Genomic DNA, 15,771 nt, shown 5'->3' on the forward strand with positions numbered 1-15,771 from the left:
AAAAATATAACAACATAAATTAACACTGAAATGTGTCTTCATAGCTGCTTGAAAAAACATTACCCATGAGTGTTTCTGTGCTGCTTATTAATGCTAACAAGAAAAATTAAGAGTAGTGTGACTAGCTGTGAAAATGTCTAATAATTTCATAATTTCATCATAATTTCTAATAATTTACTAATTTAATAATAAGCTGTAATAAGTCAGTTTATGGACTGGAGAACAGGAGTGTTTTCTGACTCTGTCGCCACATGAGCACATGTTGGTCCAATGATCATTAAAACCCTTCAGAGTTAATGAAATGTCCCGGAGACCCGATGATGAGCTGAAGAATCAGCCAACCTGAATATCAGACTAAACCGCATGATCTTCCCTCAGAGTCTCCAGCAGGTCGGAGAGACGGAGAGTAAAGTGGTGAAGGAGAAGGTGGTGAAAACTCTGGAGCTCTGTCAGTTCCTGGTCAAACACGTTCATCAGCAGGTAGGTGGACCGTCAGATGTGAGGATGGAAACGTGAATGGGAAGCTGCTGATGTAGTTTCAGTCCTGACTCAGGTCTCTGTCTCTGCCTCCTGCTCTGTGTAGAAGATGTCTGTGGATCTGGAGCCTCTTCAGAAGGTTCTTCAGTCTTTAACTGATAGCATCACTTTTAAGAAGACGGGAAAGCTGGAGGACACGTACTGGGCCGTGATGAAACACTTTGGAGTCATGTGAGTTGTTCTGGTGTCTACTTCTGAATCATTGAGGGTGACATATCAAACAAGTTTGTCCACCTTTGAAAACAGTTCCCAGGGTTATTAATAAACATCTGTGTTGTGCTTTGGACAGAATATAACATGGATCAAACACCAGAGGAGGTGTTTGACTCTGTTTGAACCAGCATTATCCTTTCTGAGAATGCTTGGGTTTTGGTGTGCATCTCTTTAAATGCATATGAGCTCCTCGTCCCGCCCCCCTCTTCTGGGAGGTGTGCCAGCTAGAGTTCAGCTGTGGGGTGGAGATCTGTGTGTTGGGGTTATAGGTGAGGAACAGGTATTATTGTAATGACTGACTGTGATTTCACAGAGAAGTAGATACATGGACGGAGGCTCACTGTAGCTACTTTAGCTTAAGCTAAAACAATCGTAACTACACTAGCTACATAGTTAAAAGACCTTTGTAAGCAAAGGTAGATAAGTTAGCTTTTGCAATATCAGCTTTAGCAAATGTAGCTAAAGCTAACGTAACTATGTAACCACTACATAACTTATGTATTTAAGTTATTTGCATGACTCCACAAATGATGTAAGCTAACATAGCTACATAACATAATGTAAAAACGTAGCTACGTAAATAACATCTAGAAAAAATAACGCAGCTTACATAGCTACATAGCTGTTGATAACAAATAAATAACGTAAATACATATATGATGTAGCTTACCTATTTACAAAGCTACGTAAATGTTAATACATAAGCTAAGTTTTGTGCTTAGCTGCATAAATAATGTAGCTAACATAGCCACATAAATAACAGAAAAGCATAAATAATGTAAAAATGTAGCTAGGTAAATACCAGCTTTATGAATAAAAGCTATGAAAATAACATAGCTTACATAGCTACGTAGTTATGTAAATAACATTGATAATGTAAATAAAGTAAATACATAAATGATGTAGCTAACGTATTTATAATTTACATAGCTACTGAAATTATTTAAAAACATATATAACCTTAAAACTTTGCTATGTTAATGACATGGCTACATAAATAATGTAACTGTGTAGTTAAATAAATAACTTGAGTAACATTAATAACATAGCTACATTAACAACTTAGCTAAGTTACCTGAATTGTCATGTTAGCTACAGTATTTACATAGATACCTAAATAATGTAAATACGTAGCTTACATAGAAATAATGTAGCTGCATGAATAACGTAGCGATGTAGATAATGTAGCTCACATAGCTATGTAAATAACATGGCTACATAGCTTACGCAGCTAACTTTAGCTCTGTTAGTATAGATATCCATGAATTTCATGAGCCTTAGCTCCATCAGCTATGTAGCTCCATTAGCTTATACAGCTAACAGAGCTGTGTATGAAACTTTGGAGTGTTTTCATGTTGTAACATTTTTTTTCCTTGTAAGCAGACTGTTTTCTTGGCCTTTATTAAAGGTTTTGTCATCAGGTTTTACAGCTTAGGTTTTTAACTTTTGACTTTTAATATCCTAACGCCTACCTTAACAGTTACCCTTACTCTAACCAAAGGTTTTATCTGATTTTATTTTGAAAGTCTAGCGTGTATTACTGTTCTGACAGATGGGGCGTTTGAGAGCCACGGTCTGCAGCCAGAACCCGTTCAAGCTGTCAGTTCTCTCACTCATTACACTTGTTATAATAAGACATGACTAAAGTTAGCTACTGAGCTGGACCACTAAACCATCTAAATTAATGCTGGCCACTATCGTTGCTCTTTCTTCAGTATGTTTAACCTGCAGTATTTTATATTAGCACCTACTGCAATGTCTGGCCCCCAGAGGACTTGTTTTAAAGTCTTTTAAGTTTTTTAAATTCTAAAAAATGTGCAGAGGAAAAAAATGTTTTTGTAATTAAGGGATCTTCTCCTTGGTTGTTTTATCTGTACTGGTGTTAAAGCAACCCTGTAAATACTGGAGATTAAACAGTTTTATCCGGTTGGCTTCATGTTTGATTTGTTTGACAGAAATCCACTAGTCAGCCGTCATAAGCAAATAAGAAGCATGAAAAGCACATACTTATGGGTCCATTCTTGATTGAAGCTGTCGTTTTCTGTGTCATCTTACCAATTCAGGAGCTTTGAGAGTGTATTTTTTCCTGCCAGAAAATCAAAGCAAACAACCTGTTTCCTGCATGTGCTTTTCACAAATCAGGATGTGGCATATTCTCATCAAACCCAGTGATGGATAACACAGCAGACCCAGGAATATGTAGCTAAAATATCTCAATCGCCCCGTTATGCCTGGCTGCTGTATAGGGGGTAGGGACGTATGTTTCAAAGAAAATTGTTTTTTTTTTCCTATATCTGTATCTGTGTACTTACTGGTGTGATGCTCTGTAATTGACTGGTGACCAGTCCAGCCTCTTGGGGCAGGCTCCAGCCTCTGATAGGGATAAGGAGTGTAGAAAATGGATAAATGGTCTAACTGCAGTAAGACGGATGTCTTTTACATTATAATATCCCATATGGCCTTAGTACAGGAATACATTTGGCTTAAAACATTACTGATTAACACCACATATGATTCACATATTTGCTTCAATCTAAGAATTTAGATACCTTCAAACTTCTTGTTGAATTTCCCATCTTTCTATAATTTCAGGGGTGCTTGGATGAAATTTAGGGGAGCTTGTACCTCCTAAGTTTGGGTTAAAGTTTGTTTCATTAGCTAATATCTATTTAATGTTCTTTTTTCAATGTTGATGATGGATTACAACATTAACAGTACAAAAAGCAAGAAATCATCTCTTATTGTATGGGTCGGTTAATGTTTAGCGCTTATGTTTTTAATTTTGGAAATCTCAGTCCTACAGAATGAAGAAGCTTTTTCTATTTGGCCTTGTCAAACTGCTCACCAAAATCCTTTGTTATGTGTTCTCATTACTTCTGCCGTGCCGAGGAGGTTTTATTTTCAGTGCTGGTTGTCAGCAAGATAACTGGCTCAACTTTTCATGAAACTTGGAGGAAAGGAGTAGAATGGGCAGAGAGAGAGCCCATTAAACTTCCACAGAACTCACAGCCAAAAACAGTACATATTTATACCAGTTTGGAAAAATAGTGGTAGTCTTTCCAGATTTGTTTATCATTTAAGACTTAGTTACCTTAGTGGAGGTCTGTACTCTTCTACTACATAATACGGTATTTTTTAATACACATAATAATTCAGTATCCTTAACACTTGAAGGAAATGGGTACTTTTACAAAACTAAATATTTTGTGATATAAAACTGATGTAGCTACATACTAGTGTTGTTAATAAAAATCTGATTTGTTTATAAGAAGCTCATTTATGAATTATCTGAAAGGTTTAGCAGGATGAACCTCACACAGTGAAGAAACTCTCCTACATGCCACATTTGGTGGAGCTGAGCTCCCATAAAAACCTGATCCTTAAATTGCCTCTGGCCAGGACACTCTTAAAAAAGAAATAAATAAACCCTCCAAGGTTTTCCAGGTTAAATAAAACCTTTTTAAATCTTAAACAATAAAATTTCAAGCTCAGGGTTGTTAGCCTGACAGATATTTACTCTCATCAAAACAAGACGCTGCATCTGAAGAAGCAAGCATTAATAAATTTAAATAATTTCAGTTTAAGTATTTAATTTGTTGATCGATTTTGTGAATCAGTATTCAGTATGCACATGTAGAAATAACACTACAGCTATCAAATAAACATAACTGTATGAAAGAATATAGTAGAAGGTCTTAGAACAAGGGTGTTCAAACCATGGCCCAGGGGCCAACTGTGGTTCGTTATTTATTGGCCCTTTCAAACCCCCAGAAATAAAATGTGATAACCCTTGTATGAGAGCATAATGCTTGTGCTTGACTGTGTCGTACTACTTGTCTTTAAAACTAGTTGGTGTTAACTCTATAAACAAACATTTTGACAGGAAGAATTCATTGACCTGTCACTGTTGAGGCTAAATGTAGGTGACAAAGTAAATGGTACATGTACTGACTCCCAAAAATGATTACAATATGTTTGTTCATAATTCCCTGATAAATAAAGCCAAAGATTACAGCAGCAAATAACAGCATACATTGACATTTGGTTCCCTGTATGCAAAGTCTCAATGATTGCACCAGTAATCTTATGAAGATTGGCTGCTTTGTGCAGTTTGTGCTGTATGAATGTAGAGATGAGTCATCAGCGCCTTCTCTCTCTGCTACATAGAAAATATTAATTTGATTACATTATTCAAATGTTCTGAAAATGTATTCAGACAAAGTAGGGTTTGTAGAAAAAATATAATAAATAAATAAATTATGACATGAACTGATTTGTTTTTTCAAGGGAAATAACAGATTTGAACACACAAATATGCACATCACATCACTGACCCATAAACAGACATGTGTATGCATGCATTATTGCACAGGGGCAGCATGCATAGGTTTATCTATGAATGTTATATTGGACAATAGATGCATACATCGCTCAGATATAATAAAATGTATAAGCATTGTCACAAGTCTCTGTTTTGTCATGAGCCACATTTTCAGATGACCTTTGAAACTTGCAAAACTGAAATATTCCCTAACAGAGTGGTAAAGTGCTCCACAGCGTGCTCCCTTTGAATGATACAACATTTGGCCCAAAGCTGGAACATCTAAGGAGAATCTCACAGCCACCTCTACTCTAACAGTGGCTCCTGTCAGTCTGATTGAAGACTCTGTGTTTGCTTTCTTAACAATGACTGGCTATTTGCCTAGAAAGCTGGGATGTCTGCGGTTTTAAAGGCATATTCAATGAAGCATATCAGAACCTAAATTGGATTGGTTTTACCAGCTTTAATTCATTAGAGGTGAGGTTTATCAAAGTGGCTTTGTCCTATTGTTTTTCTGCGTAACCCTCATTGACAGAAGTTTGGACTACCCTGCCTCAGAGCATGGAAAGTGTCCCTAGTCTTAGTTTCACTGAGGAAAAAAATATATTTAAGATGGGGCAGAGGTGGCCGAGTGGCTAAGGCGCGCCCCATGTACGCGGACGGCCCATGTTCAAATCCAGCCTGAGGCCCTTTACCACATGTCTCTCCCCCATGCTCGTCCCTGTTTCCAACTCTATCCACTGTCCTCTATCAAGTAAAGGCACAAAAATGCCAAAAATAAACCTTTAAAAAAAATTTATATATTTAAGATGTTTTTGCAACAAGACATTTGCTACTTTTTAGCACAATGTATGAGTTATTCTTGATGAAATTATTTAAAGGTGCAGTGTGTAATATTTAGCCTTGTAGCATTTAGTAAAACAAACAAACTTGGTTAAATGAAACGTGATGTCTATAGGTAGGTCTATCCTAATTAGTGTTTATCCACCTGAAAAAATGTGTTTTATTTTTATATTAACTCAGAATAAGCAATCTACTCATACATGGGAAGGGTCCCCTCCACGGGCGCCGCCATCTTGAATTTTTTGCATTTTGCATGTTTCTCTGGTGAAAACTGTGGCAACCAGTGGAGTTAAAAAAAAAAAGCTCCTGGCGCTTCTGTGGCGCCATAGAAACATGCAAAATGCAAAAATTCAAGATGGCGGCATCCATGGAGGGGACCCTCCCCATTTCAGGAGGGGTGCAAGGGTCTGTCTGCTCTGAGATTGTTAGTATTAGGGTCATTCAAACTCTAAAATCGTGATAAAATACATGAATGGTTCATACAAAAGTCTTTTGGAAGTAATACTTGTGTTTTTGGCTATTTTGTTTGGCTTTAGATAATGAAAAGTATTCAAATTGATGTGTATTTTGACAGCAATAATGAGGGGCCACAGCTCCTCTTAGATATGTGAAGGGGGGCCTCAGTGAAAAAAAAGGTTGGGGACCACTGGTTTAAAGCAAGTGCTATTGAAAAAGTATGAAAGTATCTACTTATAAACATGATCTTAGGCCAGAGTTACTGTCCAACAGGGCTCATATATGGTGAAATGTTTTTTTACAGGATCTAAAGGCCAAATGTTGACCTCATTCTCTTTACCTTCACAGGAAACCAAAAGTTGAAAAGACAAAGGCTGACAAAGAGGCCGACCAGCAGCAACTTCCCAAGAAGAAGAAAGGCTTCCTGCCTGAAACTAAAAAGCGTAAAAAGCGCAACAAGCCTGTTTTAGAGCCAGCCGCTGCAGCAGCCGCCGACAACTTGACCTCCACAGACAAAAAAGGAGCAGACAAAGGACAAGCCAAAAAGAAACATGACAAGAAAACTAAACAGAAACGACCGGCAGATGGAGTGACGGCTTCTCAGCCAAACCCAGCCAAGAAGAGCAAGGCGCAGTCCGAGAGCGCGCCAGCCAAGAAGAAGAAGAAGAAAAACAAACAGAAGAAGGAGGGAGGAGGGAGCATGTAGAGCGGACACTGCTATTTAAATGTTAATTTCCTTTTAAAGAGGTTTTTTTGTCTGTAATTTCTTTTTTTTTTTTTTATTACTTCTTGCAGATTTCTTGGCTGCAAGTTCAGTCCGGACAGTATGCTTGTTTGTTTCAATATGAGTTTAATATTTACTCCAACTGTAGACGCGTGGGAGGTGAATGGAGATGAATATTTTTCTAATAGGCTGCTATTGATCTGAGAAAATGAACTGCAACAATAAATCCATTTCTCTTTCCAGAGCTGTAAATTCAGAACAGCTTTACTAGCGTTTTCATTGAGCATTTAGCGTCAATGGAAAATTGAAGCAGAGATGAGATTGCTTTTGTTAATTAGAAACCCAAAAAACAACTGGCAATCATTGTATTTGTAGGCTGTCCAAGCTTTTTACAGTTCAAAGGGAACCTCTAGATTTCCTTTTCCTGCGTCCCATGTATGGTCTTGCGGTAATGACACCTGATTACGTAACAGTCTTATAGAAAATATATCACTGGCATCAGGCCTTCATGCTGTAAACGAAGGTGAGCAATCACACAGAAGCTTAATTCATGTGTCAGCGAAATGATGCAGTGTTTCACAAATGGATTACTGTACAGGACATGTAGCTGTGGTGTTATAAATCTAAAGGAGCGCCAGGCAAGCTGCAGCCTCATCCATCAATTATCTCATCTCAAAGCCCTCAGAGGGGGCGTCCACAAGCACGACCTGTTTGGTCCTAGTGTTTGAGGTACCAGTGACAAATAAAAACCAAAAATCATACAGTGATGAAGATTGAATAAGGATGAGGTGGGTTTCTGATGGGTAGATAAGAGCCTCCTCTATGGTGGTTTCTGTTTTCTGACATTTAATGATAAAAATAGGTTGTTTGCAATCACATGATTATGATGAACCCTGAAAGTCAGGGGCAGGGGATGAAGGACATTGGTTAGAAATCACTGGGAATGGAGAAAAGTTTTTTTTTTTTTTTAAAGCTCTATATGGACCTGCATGCTGCAGCTATCAGAAAATTTCTACATGCATTCAGTTTGATCCCCTCACTTTACATAGTTAACCCCTTTGTCTGGAGGCGATTGATTTCACAAATGACTCAGCCCTGCAGAACTCCTGTAGGTCTAACCAGATGAAAGAGTTTTGACGAGTCTTGTTCTGAGCTAAGAGGCCAGCTGTGCCTCTTTAACAGCTTTTCTCTTTATCTTTGCCATAAATTTGCTTTTACTGATTATACTATTAAGCAAATAAACCTTCTGGGTTATGTTCTGTGAAATGGCTCTTTTTATGTGAACCGCTGTCTGAGACCCCATTTCCTTTCTTCCATTTTTGTTATCTAGTACACATTTAAAAAGCCAAACTGGTCCAAATGAAGAGCTGTTTGGAGCTAAAAGAGCAGCTCTTATTACAGAGCGGAGCCACATGCTCTATTGGTTGCACAAGCTGTGCATAAGTTAAAACATTAGCAGGAGAGGAAAGTAAAGACATTTACTCAGATTACTGTAATTGAACTGTTTTTGGGGTACTTGTACTTTTTAGAGTACATTTTGAAATCAGTACTTTTATTTCCACTTAAGTAATTAACCAGAGTAACTGTACTTTACTTGAGTTATACTCTTGTACTTTTTCCACCTCTGTGGAATAGCACTGGTTCCCAACCTGGGGGTCCAGGACCTTGTCTGCTCTGAGGCGGCCCAAATTATATTTGCAAATACTGACTAAAACCGTGATAAAGTAGTTATCAAGTAGTTTATTATACACAGGTATTTAAAAAAGAAATGCATGCATATGTTTATTTTTAGGGTTCCATCAGTGAAATAATTAAAATCTATGTTGATTATTGGCGGCATTGCGTCACTTATTCTTCTCTCTTGGGTCGGGGGGGGGCCTCTGCTTTTCTCAGGTACATGTAAGGGGGGCTTCACAGAAAAATGACTGAGGAAAAACTGCCATTAAAGGTGTGCAGCAAAAACTGGGGTGTTGGTATCTCAAGGTTAGGATTTTAACTCCCAAAGTATAGTGTTAACTCCCTTCTAAGTGAAATGGTCTTCACTACTGGAATTATTTGACAATGTCGATCCACCATTGTTAGTTCAACTCTGTAGAGTCAAATGATTCTTGGGTTGTGGATTATTGTTTTTGATGTGAGACACAGTTGCACCGTGAGTGAAGTTATCCACAGAGTTAGTTTGACTTTAAAGATGCATAGTATGTATGCATTGCCTTGCTATGCAGTTGACTCCTCTTTGTTCTTGTCAAAGGAGACCCACCTTACCACAGATTTTCAGAGTTACTGCAGCTGTCATAAAATATTAACACTGTAAATGTAGTTTAACTATATGTGATTTGGACCAATAAAGACCTTCAAAAGTGTTCAGTGTAACTCTATATGAGCTTAATTAACATCGTCGATTTTGCTGAGTCTTTTACTTTATCACGGAGGTGTGACTTTACCTGAACAACCCACTTGGAGTAGTTAAAGTAAACTTTAAATACTCTTAAAAGGAACCCTGCATGATCAGACAAGTTCATCTTGTTGGATAGATATTTGTATCCCTCATATTTATAGATATCTACTATACTAGATATTTATTAGATATCCCAGATATCTGCATTTTGAGTAAATTTGAGCTCGAACTCACCAGGCGGCTGCTATGTTTTGGTCTGCACTGGTGCTGTGACATCACGTAGCCGTAGCGCTCCTCACGGTTGCTATGCAGTAACCGGTTTTCCAGACGGTTTTGCTGCTTGCAGCTGTTGCTGCCATAACAGCTTTCATAGCAGGCTTAAGTTTGCTGCATGTTGGCTTTGTCTTCCTGCTGTCAAAGCTCTTTCATTCCTCCTGAGTTTTACTTCAATAAACCTCCTACAAGTGACTGGGTTCAGTGTATAGTGGAAGCGTGCTGGGAGCTTTTCAAAATAAAAGCATTTCGTACAAACGAAGGTAGTGTCTGCAAAGAAATGCGAAATTGGGCGTTTACTTTGAAAAGTGCAAACCAGAAGTGTTTTCTTTACTGTTTATCTTTACCTAATATTTTGAACGGTGTGGAATCAGAAAGCTTCATAAATAGTAGAAGTAATACTAATGTGGATGTACATACTTGCTACAACAAGGAAAATATGGCTCTGTATTTATCATCTTCCTGTCTAGTTTGACTGATAACCATTTGTGGTGCAAGAAAAAGAATAGACAAGACTTCAAATATCTAAATTCTCTGTGCAGCGTTTCTGAGATGCAGCTCTAGCACTGGCTGCCAGTCTGAAACAGCGGTTACTGCATGGCAACGGTGAGGAGCACTGCGGCCAAGATATGTCACAGTACCAGTGCAGACCAAAACATGGTGTTTATATTGAGTTTGTAAACTCAAATTACTGAAAATGCAGGTATCTAGTGTTTTTTTTAGTTCATTCTAGATAGAAGAGATACAAATATCTATCCAACAAGATGAACTTGTCATGTAGGGTTCTTTTAAGCCAGTACAATGTCTCTGCAGCCACAGTGGTGGAAAATAAGTCCATCTCTCCTCTAATGTCTCATTTCACTTTAAAAACTTCCAGACAGCTGGAGTGGACAGAACAGAAGTCATCTTCACCTTGTGTTATCAAACATTTACCTCTTAACCTCCTTTATTTCCTTTTCAACCCATGACAAGTTCATTTTTCTGTGGTTAAGAAAATTTCATAACCTTCAAACTTTCAAAAGTTCTTTATTTTCTTTCAGAATCAAAGCAGGTCTGTATTCCATCAGGAAGACAGTTTCCCTTAGTTTAAGGCAGTCTAAAACCAAAAAGGAAAGAAAAATTGTTGTAAATGCAAAATATTGGAATTTTAAAAAAGCAGCAACGAGATAAAATATGTAACTCTAAATCAACAGAGATAATATTTTCATTTTGTTTTCATGTTGTGTTTGAATGGTTGCATTTCTCCTTGTGTGTGAAAGAGTTTGTTCTTAGTGATGTGACCAATCCACAGAGAATTATCACCCTGCTCTGCAGTTTCTCTTATCACTAAAGTGCATTTAAGCTCCTTTAAGCTTTTCCTTTTTTAGCTCACGACGAACTGTTTCAATTTAGTCTCACTGCTCCACTCAACCTCCTTTCTAACAGCAGCAGGCAGCTGTTAAAGAGGAAAAGCTTTAATAAACTCACTGTACAGACTCATAGCACAACAGTAAACAGACACTGCAGCTTTACGGTAAACACAGGGGAGCATTTAGCAGCTGTAATGAAAGATATTTCACCAACAAGCTGATCAGGAACAAAAACTGAGGGAAAAAGAGTGTTGGGTTGACTGGTCAAAAACAGCTGATTAGCTCTCTTCATGTTTGTCTGCTCAACAGGGTTAAAGTACTGTTCTGGAAAATTCTAAATATAAGAAACACTGAGGTTGGTGTTTCTTAAAACCATGTTGTTTGCATGGTGACGTCATCTCCATCTGCAGCAATGTAAAACAGCTTCTGTGCTGGTAACCTGACCAGTTTCTCATTAAAGGGGCCAAGCTGACAGTCATCTCCTGTGGCTAATACACTTACTATTGACAGGTACCTCATACAACCCCACTTAAAAAACGCAATTGCTTTAAATTAGTTTTATTGATCTGTCAGATATGCTTTATTTGAACATAACAGGCAGTTGGCCAGAAAGGCTGCCTTGACAGTCTTTCAACATTCATCACACTGCCCTGAGATGAAAAAAAGTCAGGACATGGTCGGCCTTAAAAAGGTCCAGGCCTTGGATCAGATGCTTTAACTTGCTGTCACAGACATCTGGAACATTTTCTTCTTCAAACCACAGACTAGAAATCCCTCCAGTAAAAATGGAAGCACCTGTAGAATATTGAATTGTTTGGTGTGATAAAAGTGTTTTAATATTTATAGAGGCCGAATGATAACAAAGATCACCAAAGTCCCTGGAATAAATCCCCCGGTTACCTTGTATATTTAGTCCAGTAATTGTTGAAAGATTTCACTCTTGTCATGTTTGTAACTGAAACAAAAACAGTAGAGCAGCCTTCCCCAACCTTTAGCATGCCATGGCCCAAATCACACCTGAAAATCATCAGGGGCCAACCAAGACCCTCATACAGCCAAGGCATGAGAGCGCTATATTTTTATATCAGATACCGATATTTTTTATATGAACAGTTAGTTTACACAGACGTTAACCCAAGGAGGAATGTTTTTGCAGTCACAAAGTACAGTTAACAAGCCACTGTCATTTATTATTTTTATTATAATTATCAGTGTTATTGATGATCAGGACTCTGCAAAGTCACCTTCATTTCCTTACTATTAATCTCTTTATATATTTTTTACTCTGCAAACTCTTTTCTAGCAGCATTAATGTGCTAGCAGGCAGTGGTAGATTTCTGTAATAATGAGGCGGGGTAAAGTCTCCATCCATTCATCTTCTTCTGCTTATCCGGGGTCGGGTCCCGGTGGCAGCCGGCAAAGCAGGCCAACCCAGATGTCCCTCTCCCCTTCAACACTTTCCAGTTCCTCCTGAGGGATTCCAAGGCGCTCCCAGGCCAGATGGGACATATAATCCCTCCAATGAGTTCTGGGTCTGCCTCTGGGTCTCCTCCCAGTTGGACGTGCCCAGAAGACCTCCACAGAAAGTCTCCCAGGAGGCATCCTGATCAATGCCCGGTGTTCTATCGGGTTGAGGTCAGGACTCTGTGCAGGCCAGTCAAGTTCATCCACTCCAAACTCTCTCATCCATGTCTTTATGGACCTTGCTTTGTGCACTAGTATACAGTCATGTTGGAACAGGAAGGGGCCACCCTCAAACTGTTCCCACAAAGTTGGGAGCATGGAATTGTCCAAAATCTCTTGGTATGCTGAAGCATTCAGAGTTCCTTTCACTGGAACTAAGGGGCCAAGCCCAGCTCCTGAAAAACAACCCCACACCATAATCCCCCCTCCAGCAAACTTTACACTTGGCACAGTGCAGTCAGACAAGTACCGTTCTCCTTGCAACTGCCAAACCCAGACTCATCCATCAGATTGCAAGATGGAAAGTGTGATTCGTCACTCCAGAGAGGTGACAGATCGCATTCTATCACAGAACCATGCTGGAATTTACTGAGCTCCTGAGAGCGACCCATTCTTTCACAAATGTTTGTAGAAACAGTCTGCATGCCAAGGTGCTTGATTTTATACACCTGTGGCAATGGAAGTGATTGGAACACCTGATTTCAGTTATTTGGATGGGTGAGTGAATACTTTTGGCAATATAGCGTACATCAGATTTGCCATTTCTAGAGGCACACAGAGGCTAAGGCTTAATATACTGGGCAGAAAAATGGATTTTATTTCAATCACAGTTCCCCTTTCACTGTCCCTAAAACTTGCACCACCAAGTTTCCAAAAACAATCTCTACATCTGATAATCGAGGTTGGGCTCAAGTTGAATAGCTCCAAAAATATTTTCCAAAGCATTCCTTTAACTCTGGCAGAATCTTGGAAATTTCAAGAAAAGACAATCTGCTGTTCCCTCTTTTGCCCACAGAGCAGCAGAGATCTATGCCCAAGTCCCTGGCGCAGCACTCCCTCAGTCACAGCTTGAACCGACAGTAATGAAGCATATAAACAGACACTGGTGGTGACAAATCATCCGCCTCGAACCCTGACAGCAGGGGTGAGAATAGGAGCAGCGGTGTCCTTTCCACCTGACAGTGAACTGTCACTTCTCATCACGCTAAGTTGAGATATAGAGCGCAGAAGCAATCTGCTAATGCAGCTCAGTGGAATAAAAAGAGTGGGCTGTAAAGTCGGGAGCAGAGTCTCATCAATATGAGAGAGATGTAGTGGCCTTACGCTGCTCTTCACCCTCTGTTTACCAGTATTTTAATTCATATGGATTAATGCTGCAAGAGGACTGGGAAATGAATTATTTTGTGCTTTTTCTCCCATGTTGCTTTCTTTTAAATATTGCCCTGTTGGATGTGGTGCTTCACAGCAGGCAGATTGCAGTCTGCTGGCAGGGTGTTGGTTTTTTTATCGAGTGCAACTGGAAACCCATTAATTAGTACACCCAGTAGTGTAGTTGCAAGGTCTTGTAGGGACAACCTCAGATGAGTTTTATCACCACCAGGAGGAAGCTTAAATCTGCACCTCAAACACTACCTGATGCTTCTTTTAAACACCTGCTATGCAATAATCCTCCCCTTGCTTTGGTAAAGACTTGGAGAGCGTAACCCATTTTTTGTTCTTGTTTCTCTTCACTTTCTACAAAAATCACACTGAATAATTTATGATAAGTAGACCATTTCCAAAGCAAGCGAAAAAAGGAACACGAATCTGCGTTCAGCACAGAGCGGACAGGACCGAGAGATTAACCTCACTTAGGATTGCAAACTGAAGTTTTCTCTCCAAAAAGGACAGAAAAGTGTGGTTAATCTGGATTCATGGGAAGATGAATTGAAGTAGATGGGTGAAAATGTGGATATTGTTTGTTAAACATAGGAAGCATGCTAATCAAATCTGGAAAATGTTATAGTCAATCCATTTACAGTGTTTACTGAAACTATTCACCCCCTTGAATGTTTTACTTTTTATTGATTCTATTAATCAGTCATGGTCAATATAATATGGCTTTTATTGACAGAAAAAAAACAGATTTCTACAAAGTAACGTAAATAAAATGAAAATATGTAGTGTAACATAAGTGACTGCGTAAATATTCACCCCTTCAAGTCAGTACTTGAGTACTGAGTCTGTGTGGATAGGACTCAATCAGGCTCACATATGTGGTCACTACAATTTTACACTGTTCCTTTTTTGCAAAATTGCTCAAGGTCTGTTAGGTTGCATGAGGCAAGTGTGAACAGCCCTTTTCAAGTCCAGCCACACATTTGACACAATAAATTTACCTGAGTAAATTTTGCTTAAATTGAGTAAAATTTTATTCTGAAAAATATAACATTTGGTCCCAGTCTATTTGGGGTAAAATTCACTCTGCTTGCAGAGTAATGTTTTCAAGGTTGTTTTTACTCTAAAAAGTGTTTTTATTTAACTCTAAATGATGATTTTGTACTCCACAATGAACAAAATAAAAACAACTCTACAGCAATTGTGCTCACCACAGAGTAATTCAGACCTTAGTTTATTCATTATAGAGCTGTTTTTTCTCAATACTGTGTTGTATTAACCTTGCAAAGCAGATGGATACGCCCATTTGCTTGCAACAATAAAAGTTGAGTACTTACATGTCCACAGTCACCATGTTTCAGGTTATTCCTCAGTAGCTGCGGGTTTGATAATCACCAGATTATCAAAGGTTGAAGAGGAGTTACCTGACTAGAAGCTGTAGTATAAAGGTGTCTGAAGGTTTATCACCAGGTGAGGAGATCTTGATTGCCAAGGATTATCTGCAGCTGGGACACATAAACGAGCTGCAGCTGTGACCATCCATGAGTGATGGCAGCTGAGCTGGAACTTAAGTGGGTGTGGTTAAAAGTTTTACTCCAGCAGAACTTACTCTGTGTTTTTACTCCAACTCTGGTGGTGGCTGGTAACAAATCTACTCAAAAAAAGAGTAAATTTTACTATTTTTGATTAAAACACTTTTTACTCTGGAAAAATTACTCCCCAGATTTTCCTGTGTATATTGGATTAAAGAGGGGGTAGTATACTTTTCTAATTTTTAAAACATAAATATAAAGTCACAATGTTGAGTGTCCATACT

At 38.7% G+C, this 15,771-nt stretch overlaps 1 protein-coding gene across 2 annotated transcripts in view; it reads left to right on the plus strand.

The window, feature by feature from the left end:
* The window catches only part of mybbp1a (MYB binding protein (P160) 1a), a 29,044-nt gene extending 21,694 nt beyond the window's left edge, over window positions 1-7,350 (plus strand). For both annotated transcript variants that reach the window (XM_041801556.1, XM_041801557.1), the window contains exons 25-27: window positions 379-480; window positions 584-708; window positions 6,719-7,350. In XM_041801556.1, the coding sequence (XP_041657490.1) occupies window positions 379-480; window positions 584-708; window positions 6,719-7,076 (585 nt within the window). In that variant the 3' untranslated portion in view covers window positions 7,077-7,350. The remainder of the gene's footprint in view (window positions 1-378; window positions 481-583; window positions 709-6,718) is intronic.
* Window positions 7,351-15,771: the final 8,421 nt, after the last annotated feature.

The sequence above is a fragment of the Cheilinus undulatus genome, linkage group 12 (assembly GCF_018320785.1).
Source record: "Cheilinus undulatus linkage group 12, ASM1832078v1, whole genome shotgun sequence".
Classification (NCBI taxonomy): Eukaryota; Metazoa; Chordata; class Actinopteri; order Labriformes; family Labridae; genus Cheilinus; species Cheilinus undulatus.